The sequence below is a fragment of the Malaclemys terrapin genome, chromosome 10, assembly GCF_027887155.1.
Source record: "Malaclemys terrapin pileata isolate rMalTer1 chromosome 10, rMalTer1.hap1, whole genome shotgun sequence".
Classification (NCBI taxonomy): Eukaryota; Metazoa; Chordata; order Testudines; family Emydidae; genus Malaclemys; species Malaclemys terrapin.
In genome coordinates, this window is record NC_071514.1 from 4,611,131 (window position 1) to 4,623,775 (window position 12,645).

At 41.2% G+C, this 12,645-nt stretch overlaps 1 protein-coding gene across 1 annotated transcript in view; it reads right to left on the reverse strand.

Moving 5' to 3' along the window:
- The window catches only part of IQCH (IQ motif containing H), a 117,173-nt gene that overhangs the window by 1,981 nt on the left and 102,547 nt on the right, over positions 1–12,645 (reverse strand). Inside the window, exons 18-19 of the mRNA XM_054042697.1 lie at positions 6,446–6,571; positions 1,276–1,337 (exon numbers count right to left, since the gene is read on the reverse strand). Of these exons, the coding sequence (XP_053898672.1) occupies positions 1,276–1,337; positions 6,446–6,571 (188 nt within the window). The remainder of the gene's footprint in view (positions 1–1,275; positions 1,338–6,445; positions 6,572–12,645) is intronic.

Sequence of the window (12,645 nt, forward strand, 5' to 3'; positions counted from 1 at the left end):
AACAATCGGCCTCTCATTTGTGCCTGTCTGGTGATGGAATTTAATGAGTATTTTCAATCTCACAAGGTGGCAATCTTCAGGGAGATCTGAAAGATGAGGCTCCATTTTGACTTGTCAACAGAAAGGATTTGTGTAATAAATAATTTTTATTAATCAACTTAGCAAAGGAGAGCAGTAGGTTCAGCTATTCCAAGCACAAGGCTACCACTGAGTTAGGACAGTGGCCTTTGCATATATTTTAACATTTAAATTAGTTTCAAAGAATTGTTGCTATTTCATGCATACACAAATACAATTCATGCAGAACGCTTTCTTTTTGTGATACACAGACTTTTGAACTGCATCTGTATAGTTTAGACTATTGCAACGTACTTAGAAATATTAGTATTAGTCTTTGGGGCTTTAATCTCTTGATAGTACATCCAGAGTCTCACTATAGCACATTTCATTGAGGGGGAATATGCCTCATTTAGCGCCTGTCAGTTGCACATTAAGCACAGTGCAGTAAAATGCAGGATGAATTATACCGCTGAGCTCTTTAAAAAATGTTACAACCTGAACCAAACGGTTACATTTTTGGAACTTAGTTTCCAAATTAAAAAGATTGTCTGACATGTATTTAGCAGTCTTGTTTGAGGGAAAAGAAATATCAAAGAGAAAGTGTTAGAGATTCCACAGGATGTAAGTAAGGGCAAACTTTGGATGAGAGTCAGCTTCATTTCATAAGACCAGATCTGGAGGTAGCGATGTGTAAGGTGGTGTGAGTTATACAGTAGGAAGTGATTGTGAGTCCAAGATTCTAAGAGGGGTAGAAAAAAGGTGTAAGGTTCACTAGGGTGGAACCAACACTAATTTAGGGGTTAAATTTTCAAAAGGGCCAAAGTCCCATTTTCAAAAGCACTTAGGAGACTACAGTTGCTAAGGGCCAAGTCACTTTTGAAAATTTTACCCTAGATCCTCTACACCTTCCCTTCTGTTGAGTTTATTGCTAACTCTCCTTCTAGCTCCTTGGTTTGTAAACTACACTAACACCCTTACACCCACTTACCAAATTCTTTAGAGCTATCCTCTATTCTTTCAACAGACCAGTCTCACTGGAAGTCATCACATTAAAACTAAATAGTGGGTGACAATCACTGAATTGCCAGATTGTTGATTTACTGGAAGACTCTTATATTAAAATCCATGACGGTAATACTTTGTACTTTCATCTTCTTCAGCTCAAATAACTGTCCACTTGTTTACCTGGCTATTTAACTTATACTGTCTACTTACATCATTCCCAATCTGCACCGCTTGCGATCTTCATACAGTATAAAAATTGTTCCTTGTTTTTCCTGTTACATTGAAAAAAAGTTATTTTAACTGTTGCTTAAAGCAGTGTACATACTGATACTTAGAATAAGAAATGCTAACATCTATTGTGCAAGGATGGTACGTACAAAGTCATGTCATCAAGAAAGGATAGTTTTAAACTATATGTACTGGATTATGACTCCGTGTAACCTAGGTAATCTGTACTGGAGAATACAATATAATAATTCTATGTAAATCCAAATATACACATTTCAGAGTCTGTTCAGAAACAAATATTTTGTGCCTTCTACAATGGTGGAATGGTTCAAGTATACACTTTGTTAATTCATCAAGATAAAGAAGGCCCATAAGAGGATTACATTCTGTAAAGTTGAGAGAAATTGAAAATGTTTTTAGTCTTTATTATATCTTCTAATTCATTATGGGCTAGATCCTTGTTCCAGGGGAGTCAGTGGCAAAACTCACAGGGTCTGATTTTCAGAGGCGCTAAGCACCCATGATCATATCATTTGGAAATGTCTCCTGATATAAAAGGCGAGTAGGAGAATATGAAGTCTTTGCTGAGTCACCATGTGGAAGACTCTGTCCCAGGATCCAGATACTCTTTCTTTTTATTATTCCCTCTCTACAGACCATCTCCTCCCCCCTTTTTCCATGTTCCACTATTACTTTCTCATTGCTCTCTTCTCTTGCTCCATTCACAATCCTCTACCTCTTCCTTCTCCAGTGAAGTCTGTTTCTCTGCAGCCTCCATCCATCCTTCTGTTCTCTGTTATCACCTGACATCTCTCACTCTCCTTCTTCTATCAGGGGGTAGCCGTGTTAGTCTGTATCTACAAAAACAACAAAGAGTCTGGTGGCACCTTAAAGACTAACAGATTTATTTGGGCATAAGCTTTCGTGAGTAAAAACCTCACTTCTTCGGATGCATAGAGTGAAAGCTACAGATGCAGGCATTATATACAGACACATGGAGAGCAGGGAGTTACTTCACAAGTGGCGAACCAGTGTTGACAAGGCCAATTCAATCAGGGTGGATGTAGTCCACTCCCAATAATAGATGAGGAGGTGTCAATTCCAGGAGAGGAAAAGCTGCTTCTGTAGTGAGCCAGCCACTCCCAATCCCTATTCAAGCCCAGATTAATGGTGTTGAATTTGCAAATGAATTTTAGTTCTGCTGTTTCTCTTTGAAGTCTGTTTCTGAAGTTTTTTTGTTCAATGACAGTGACTTTTAAATCTGTGATAGAATGACCAGGGAGATTGAAGTGTTCACTTACTGGCTTGTGTATGTTACCATTCCTGATGTCCGATTTGTGTCCATTTATTCTTTTGCGGAGGGACTGTCCGGTTTGGCCAATGTACATGGCAGAGGGGCATTGCTGGCACATGATGGCATATATGACATTAGTGGATGTGCAGGTGAATGAGCCCCTGATGGTGTGGCTGATGTGGTTGGGTCCTCTGATGCTGTTGCCAGAGTAGATATGGGGACAGAGTAGGCAACGAGGTTTGCTACAGGGATAGGTTCCTGGGTTGGTGTTTCTGTGGTGTGGTGTGTAGTTGCTGGTGAGTATTTGCTTCAGGTTGGGGGGTTGTCTGTAAGCAAGGACTGGCCTGCCTCCCAAGGTCTGTGAGAGTGAGGGATCATTTTCCAGGATAGGTTGTAGGTCGTGGATAATGCGCTGGAGAGGTTTTAGCTGGGGGCTGTATGTGATGGCCAGTGGTGTTCTGTTATTGTCCTTGTTGGGCCTGTCCTGTAGTAGGTGATTTCTGGGTACCCGTCTTGCTCTGTCAATCTGTTTCCTCACTTCCCCAGGTGGGTATTGTAGTTTTACGAATGCTTGATAAAGATCTTGTAGGTGTTTGTCTCTGTCTGAGGGGTTGGAGCAAATTCGGTTGTATCTTAGGGCTTGGCTGTAGACAATGGATCGTATGATGTGTCTTGGATGGAAGCTGGAGGCATGTAGGTACGTATAGCGGTCAGTAGGTTTCCGGTATAGGGTGGTGTTTATGTGACCATCACTTATTTGTACTGTAGTGTCCAGGAAGTGGATCTCTTGTGTGGACTGGTCCAGGCTGAGGTTGATGGTGGGGTGGAAATTGTTGAAGTCCAGGTGGAATTCTTCAAGGGCCTCCTTTCCGTGGGTCCATATGATGAAGATGTCATCAATGTAGCGCAAGTAGAGGAGGGGCACTAGGGGACGAGAGCTGAGGAAGCGTTGTTCTAAGTCAGCCATAAAAATGTTGGCATACTGTGGGGCCATGCGGGTACCCATAGCAGTGCCACTGACTTGAAGGTATAAGTTGTCCCCAAATCTGAAGTGGTTGTGGGTGAGGACAAAGTCACAAAGCTCAGCCACCAGGCTTGCTGTGGCCTCATCAGGGATACTGTTCCTGACAGCTTGTAGTCCATCCTCATGTGGAATATTGGTATAAAGTGCTTCTACATCCATGGTGGCCAGGATGGTGTTTTCAGGAAGAACGTCAATGCACTGTAGTTTCCTCAGGAAGTCGGTGGTGTCTCGAAGATAGCTGGGAGTGCTGGTAGCATAGGGTCTGAGGAGAGTGTCCAAATAGCCAGATAATCCTGCTGTCAGAGTACCAATGCCTGAGATGATGGGGCGTCCAGGGTTTCCGGGTTTATGGATCTTTGGTAGTAGATAGAATACCCCTGGTCGGGGTTCTGGGGGTGTGTCCATGTAGATTTGTTCCCGTACTGTAGCTGGGAGTTTCTTGAGCAGATGGTGTAGTTTCTTTTGGTATTCCTCAGTAGGATCAGAGGATAGTGGCCTGTAGAATGTGGTCTTGGAGAGTTGCCTGGCAGCCTCCTGTTCATAATCTGACCTGTTCATTATGACTACAGCACCTCCTTTGTCAGCCCCTTTGATGATAATGTCAGAGTTGTTTCTGAGGCTGTGGATGGCATTGCGTTCTATACGGCTGAGGTTATGGGACAAGTGATGTTGTTTGTCCACAATTTCAGCCTGTGCACGTCTGCGGAAACACTCTATGTAGAGGTCCAGTCTGTCATTTCGACCATCAGGAGGAGTCCACGCAGAGTTCCTCTTCTTGTAGTGTTGGTAGGAAGGTTCCTGTGGGTCAGTGCACTGTTCAGTGGTGCGTTGAAAATATTCCTTGAGTCGGAGACGACGAAAGTAGGCTTCCAAATCACCGCAGAACTGTATCATGTTCGTGGGGATGGTGGGACAGAAAGAGAGTCCCCGAGATAGGACAGACTCTTCTGCTGGGCTAAGTGTGTGGTTGGAAAGATTGACAATGTTGTTAGATGAGTTGAGGGTACCATTGTTATAGCCCCCAGTGGCAGGTATTAGTTTAGATAGCTTACAGTCCTTTTTCCTCTGTAGAGAAGTGAAATGTGCATTGTAAATGGCTTGTCTCATTTTTGTAAAGTCCAGCCACGTTGAAGTTTGTGTAGAAGGCTGGTATTGTATGAGAGTCTCCAGTTCTGAGAGCTCATTCTTGATCTTCTCCTGTCTGCTGTATAGGATGCTGATCAGGTGGTTCCTCAGTTTCTTTGAGAGTGTGTGGCACAGTCTCTCACCATACTCAGTGTAGTATGTTGATTGCAATGGATTTTTTACCTTCAGTCCTTTTGGTATGATGTCCATCTGTTTGCATTTGGAGAGGAAGATGATGTCTGTCTGTATCTGTGCAAGTTTTTTGTTGAGGTTGATGGATTTCCACTCCATACGGCTAAATTTAGTGCCTTGCATGTTGTCAAGTATCAGGGGGTAGCCGTGTTAGTCTGTATCTACAAAAACAACAAAGAGTCTGGTGGCACCTTAAAGACTAACAGATTTATTTGGGCATAAGCTTTCGTGAGTAAAAACCTCACTTCTTCGGATGCATAGAGTGAAAGCTACAGATGCAGGCATTATATACAGACACATGGAGAGCAGGGAGTTACTTCACAAGTGGCGAACCAGTGTTGACAAGGCCAATTCAATCAGGGTGGATGTAGTCCACTCCCAATAATAGATGAGGAGGTGTCAATTCCAGGAGAGGAAAAGCTGCTTCTGTAGTGAGCCAGCCACTACCAATCCCTATTCAAGCCCAGATTAATGGTGTTGAATTTGCAAATGAATTTTAGTTCTGCTGTTTCTCTTTGAAGTCTGTTTCTGAAGTTTTTTTGTTCAATGACATCATGTGCCAGCAATGCCCCTCTGCCATGTACATTGGCCAAACCGGACAGTCCCTCCGCAAAAGAATAAATGGACACAAATCGGACATCAGGAATGGTAACATACACAAGCCAGTAAGTGAACACTTCAATCTCCCTGGTCATTCTATCACAGATTTAAAAGTCACTGTCATTGAACAAAAAAACTTCAGAAACAGACTTCAAAGAGAAACAGCAGAACTAAAATTCATTTGCAAATTCAACACCATTAATCTGGGCTTGAATAGGGATTGGGAGTGGCTGGCTCACTACAGAAGCAGCTTTTCCTCTCCTGGAATTGACACCTCCTCATCTATTATTGGGAGTGGACTACATCCACCCTGATTGAATTGGCCTTGTCAACACTGGTTCGCCACTTGTGAAGTAACTCCCTGCTCTCCATGTGTCTGTATATAATGCCTGCATCTGTAGCTTTCACTCTATGCATCCGAAGAAGTGAGGTTTTTACTCACGAAAGCTTATGCCCAAATAAATCTGTTAGTCTTTAAGGTGCCACCAGACTCTTTGTTCTCCTTCTTCTCATTCTTCACAGAACCACTCCCACTTTTAAGCCCACTCATACAGATTCTCAGGACAGTCGCCTATTAAGGAGTCAACTAAATATACTTAATATAAAGGAAAACAACAGGAAACCTGTTGCAAAACCAGACTAATTTATATGGGGCCTGCTAAAGAACCCTTTGTAATTTAGCTTTCATACAATAGTCTCAGTAAATCTGTTAAAATGGAGTTGTGTGTTAAAGTACTACCAGGTCTGCCTTATGGCACAAACAAGATATTAGGACAATTTTATTGTGAATTTTGTCCGATATAACAGAACTCCTGCACATGGTACTGTGCTGTATGATTTCAGAGGGTTATAGTTGCCAGACAGAAGTTAGGCAGAGGGACTATTACACATTTCTATACATTTTTTTCCTTCCATACCTGGACATCAAATCCAATGCCATGAGCCTTACATATCTGGAGGAGAACACTATAGTAAATTACTGAAAGGTTGGAGTGCCTCAGCTGACTGCTCATGACTGCATAGCGGCTGCTTACTGGAGATGGCTGGAAAAAAACAACAACATATGATTCTTCATTTCATATCGTTTTATATCAAGCACCTACAATTTGCTATTTAAATATAAAGGACTTTCGCTGTTAGTTATACTGGTGTAAATGTGGAGTAGCTCCATTTCTATTCGCAGTGGTATTCCCATTCAGATCAATATCAGTTGAACATAGAACTCAGAAGCAATGTAGGTTTCTGTGGGGCAGATTCTACTCTCAGCTATATTGGTGTAAATCTGGAGCAACTCCCCTGAGATGCTCTTTGTGAATCACCTGTAGATGTTTCAATTACTTCACGATGACTGAAGCGCTCTGGAACCATTCTATCAGATTTTGACTACAGTGGAGCCCCTCCAGATGTGCACTGCTATACCTGAGAGCAGAATCTTCACATGGTGTGCAAATCTATATTGTTTTCAAGTTTTATACTCAACTGCTATTGATATGAATGGAAATTCCAGTGTGACAGTCAATGGAGCGTCTTGACCTAGGAACAGAGGGTGGCATATAGATTCCCTAGAGCCAGATTCACAGCTGGCCTCACTCCAGGTCTGCACATCCAGCCACTGCATTTGCACGCATATTTGGCTTTCTCTTTATGTAAATCTCGTAACTTGATGCCTCACCCCCAATCTGCATTTGTTAAGAGTTTGTGTTTGAAAATGCAGAGGCCATTTTAAAAAGTGTGGCCTTGAGTATTTATACTGTAGCACATCAAATGCAGTATAGTTTTTGTTATTATACCGTATTACAAATCTAAAAAAGTTTAAGTCAATGTGACAGAGCAAAGCCAGCTAGAGATTCTTCTTCCGTGGCAAGGAGTTGCGGTCTGCATTTTCAGGAATCTGGACAGCATAAAACACAGCAAAATGAAGAAAATAAATGCTAAAATTCTGAGCACCCTATGTGTGAAAGATGTTTTGATATTACAAAGAAAATGCCAGTTCCTGTTCATTGTTTCATTTTGATTTACTTAATCTTGAGAGCAAACAGTTAAGGGCCTTGCAATCAATATATGTTTACTTTTAGAGTAACAGCATCCCCAAGCAGGATCTGACCAACCTCTCTTCAATCTGAGACTATGGTTCTTCAGCATCTTCAGCAACAATCAAAGAAGTAATAAAACAGTCAACATGTGGTTCAGACATGACAGCTCAACACCATCCCAGCTGTCAATATCAGAACTGTCACATCATGGTTTCTCACATAAAAAAGCAGAAGCCAGAACTGTCGGTGGGTAGGAGACCATTGTGATTACTGAGCATGTTATTGCATGGTAATTACCATGAAGTTCCATCATAATTCCAGTCTTATTTTTGTCTGAAGTTGCAAGAGTAAGAAAATTACAACAGCCAAGGGGGGAATTCTGCCCTGAGATGGGCACATACATCTCCTCATTAAAATAGACGTGGATTAGCTTTGTGGCTTCAGTTTGCAGTGGATGGCAATGAATCACTTGTTTGTTTGGAGTTTGGGGTTTTAGAAACTGAATTTCCAGAAATGCTGCAAGTCAAACCTTGTTTACCTACACACATGACCAAAAGCTCTTCATGGTTTAAGCTGCTTTAAAGACTGATACCCATTCACACTAAGGTAATTCTACATCATTATGGCCAGAGCAGCATAAAGGGGCTTTAGTGTAACTGAAAATCAGGTCTTCAGGGTATGATCCTGCAAGACACTCAACTCACTGGGATACATTCTCACCTGGTGCAAATCAACATAGCTCTACTAAAGTCAATGGAGCGGAATTGATTTATACCACTGAAGTCAATGGTTAATCAAGTAGCACCTTATTCTCCTAAATAATCCCACAGATTTAGTTGAAATATTTCATGAGAGTGAGGTGATATTCATTGGGTATACGGTTGGCAGAATCTAAATGATTTAGCAAATATGGAACATAATATTCTAAAATAGCCTTTATAGTCCACCCAAGCTCTGTATTGAAAATGGACCTGAGTTCTGCTTACACATGCTGCCCAATCAATATCATTACACATTTCTCAGGCTCAAACCCCATATTGATTTGTTTTTCATTGTAGGTTTCAGCCAGTACAAGGGATCTGACCCAAATCTCTCTGAAGTCATTGCAGTCTTTCCAGTGAGTGTAATGGGAAATGGACCAGATGCTTAATTTACTTTCAAAGGCTACAGTGTCAGAGCCTGGATTACCAATCCTGTGCTCAGATTACATTATCCCCTGCAAAGGGATGGGCTATGAGGATTTGTCTTGACGAGGATTTAAAGGGGTGTTGTTAGAACACATGTTATAAGTAGCACATTGTATAAGTGTAGACGAGGCAGCATTTACATTAGCACATGCTAGTGGGCTCAGCTGAATCCTGGAGGCAGCCCTAACAACACACCTTTAAAACCTAATGAAGACAAACCTGTAGCTCTATAAGGAAGGGTGGGGGATGTCTTTACCGTCCTTTCCATGCCTGCCTGTAACTCTAACTGACAAGTTTTGTGCCTTACTGAGAGAAGAACCAGTCCCTTGTCCTTTTCAGCGTAGGCCTGATCTAGTAATCCTTACAAAGCCAGAGCTCCTACTTGAAATCAATAGACTTGTCCTGCCAGAGAACAGCAAAACTAGGGCCAGTAATGCAAGTGAGTTTTTTAAATCATAGCCACATTGTAGCTTTGTTCTCATTAGAGGCCTGATACTAGAATCAGAATGCACTCTGCTGCGCAATTCAGCCTTGCAGTTAGGGGGAGCTTTGAACATGCAGCTATTCCAGGATCAGTCCCTACATGAAAAACAATGTGGAACAAATGTCTGGTTAATAGTAATTCTAAGTCATCTTTCATTTAAACACCTGAATCATCACAAAAATACTTAATGCTAAATATAGAAAACCTTAAAGACCATTTTTCATGAATAATATTTTTCTAGGCACGGTTTAAAGGGACTACGGTCCAGATCCTCAAAGGTATTTAGGTGCCTAAATCCCACTGAACTCAACAGAAGTTAGGTGCCTCAATAGGCCGTGTCCTGCCAAGGCTTATTAGAAGGGATAGCGCATACGCTACGATGAGTAGCCCTTAAAATCAAAAAGAACAGGAGTACTTGTGGCACCTTAGAGACTAACAGATTTATTAGAGCATAAGCTTTCGTGGACTACAGCCCACTTCTTCGGCTGTAGTCCACGAAAGCTTATGCTCTAATAAATCTGTTAGTCTCTAAGGTGCCACAAGTACTCCTGTTCTTTTTGCGGATACAGACTAACACAGCTGCTACTCTGAAACCTTAAAATCAAGAGAGACAATTCTATGGTTGAGATTCGGCAAAGCATTTGAGCACAAACTTAAGTGCTGTCCTGACTTGAGGATACTTTTCTGAATGGGGGCTTGAGTCTGGTGTTGTTTGCAGGACTGGGTTCTGAGTTCTTTGAATGGGGATACTGCTCTTGAAGCATGTAATTTACAGTATTTTTCCCAAAATGATATTGTTTTGACATTGATGCATTTAAGTTGACATAGTTGAAATCCTTATAGAATACATCTCTGCCTGAAAATTAATCATGGTTATCATATTCTGAGAATTAATAACACCCATTGCTCAAGTCATTAAGTTAAAAAAGGAGCTTCCAAAATCTGTTCTCTGCAGTAGGGGACCACAAATCAATGAACGCTTGATAAAATCATCCAAGTAGCAGTTTAACAAGCGTAAACTTGCATGTGGCTGCAATAACACAGAACTATTGTTTAAGGGTTGGCATCAGGTTGATGAGGTGCTTATTTCAGCTACAAAGCATGCATACACATGCATAATGAACTGCAGTATGAATTATTAATGTGTTGCTTATTTAGCCTCATCTGTCTAGAAGATAATGTATCCTAACTATAATGAGTGATTGGTTTTCTACATAATTACAGTAGCAGCAGTATCTAGGAAATTTGTTCTTTCAAAGAAGGATTTCTAAAAATACAATCGTCACACAAACTCAGTCGCTGCTCCATTTTATCAATATCAACCCTAGCAGCATTGGGAATATATAATACATAAAGGGGACAGATTCATTATTAACATCATAATTTTACACAAAGTGCTTTACTTAATCATTCATTACAGATCATGTGCTGTAAAAACATTTGTCTCTCTCCCTTTTTTTTTTAGAAAGATCTTCAAAGATATTACTTTTTTTCTAGTTAACTTTTAAGGAGGTAAGAACCAAAGATATAAAGAAGAGGAAAAAATTAAGGATAGAGTGACAGTTTATGTTAATCCTGACAGAATTTTTATTCAAAAAGTTGCTACTTGATTACTTTTCATTTCTAGGACATGTACTACTGGGACTAATTCACTCCTCTCCAACTTAAAGTGGTTGCTTGACAAGAACAATAGATCAGGATCTCATTAACCTCTAAATTACAACTCTGTGACACTTTTTGGAATGGCACAACATCTCTCCTTTCTAGACAGAAAAAGCAGCTTGTGCACTTTCTAATAAAACACCTAAACACCGCAGTTGTTCTCCTGGCACCTCCTCTTAACTCACCCTGATTTTTCCAGAGGGTTTCACCTTGTCTGTCCTTCTGCTGGGGATAGCCACCATCATAAGGATAATCTCAAGGCTGATAAGCCAAACAGTTTATCAAATGTAATAAATTCAATAACCCTAGTTTACACTTCTATAGCACCATCCATATGAGGATCTCAAAGCACTTTACTAATCGTGACTTATTTAGCCTCATAATATCCGTATGAGGTAGGGCAGTATTATTAGCACTATCTTGCAGATGTGGAAGCTTAATTTACAGAACTGTTCACGGTCATCCTAAAGTTTACACAGGAAGTAGAACACAGGTGTCCTGACTTCTAATCTTGGACCTCAGCCACAGGACCATGACTATCCTTCCTCCTTTTAGCTCTTGTGACACCGTAGTGCTCTCCCTACAGTGCCCCTTTTACTACCTGTTTGGTTATCTTGTTTCACAACGTTCAAGAATTAAATGTCACAAGATTCCTTAAAATTTTGAGAACTATTTCAGAGTATTCATCATTTAATTAGTGCTATAAACAGAACCAATGCTGATGAGTGCAAAATGTGGCTAATCAGAGTCACCATAAATGGCCAAGCGCTTTCTTTTCATTTCTAATGTGATGTCACATTTTTAACCTTCCTGAAACGCAAGAGAAGTAACTGCTCCGTTATTAACTCTTTGGTGCTGGGTGGCTGTAGAGCAGCTGCTGGTTATGCTAAAAGAAACCCCAAACCTTGGAATCCACAAATTAACTGGTGTTTCTGAAGGTGAAGGTGCTGAACAGCCTTTTATACCTGAAGTAACTTAACAATGTTAAAAGCAACAGAGGGTCCTGTGGTACCTTTAAGACTAACAGAAGTATTGGAGCATAAGCTTTCGTGGGTGAATGCCCACTTCATCAGACACAAGTAATGGAAATTTCCAGAGGCAGGTATAAATCAGTATGGAGATAACGAGGTTAGTTCAATCAGGGAGGGTGAGGTGCTCTGCTAGCAGTTGAGGTGTGAACACCAAAGGAGGAGAAACTGCTTCTGTAGTTGGACAGCCATTCACAGTCTTTGTTTAATCCTGATCTGATGGTGTCAAATTTGCAAATGAACTGGAGCTCAGCAGTTTCTCTTTGGAGTCTGGTCCTGAAGTTTTTTTGCTGTAAGATGGTTCCCTTTACATCTGCTATTGTGTGGCCAGGGGGTTGAAGTGTTCTCCTACAGGTTTTTGTATATTGCCATTCCTGATATCTGACTTGTGTCCATTAATCCTCTTGCGTAGTGACTGTCCAGTTTGGCCAATGTACATAGCAGAGGGGCATTGCTGGCATATGATGGCATATATAACATTGGTGGACGTGCAGGTGAATGAGCCGGTGATGATGTAGCTGATCTGGTTAGGTCCTGTGATGGTGTTGCTGGTGTAGATATGTGGGCAGAGTTGGCATCGAGGTTTGTTGCATAGGTTGGTTCCTGAGTTAGAGTTGTTATGGTGCGGTGCGTGGTTGCTGGTGAGAATATGCTTAAGGTTGGCGGGTTGTCTGTGGGCGAGGACTGGCCTCCCAAGGTCTGTGAAAGTGAGGGATCATTGTC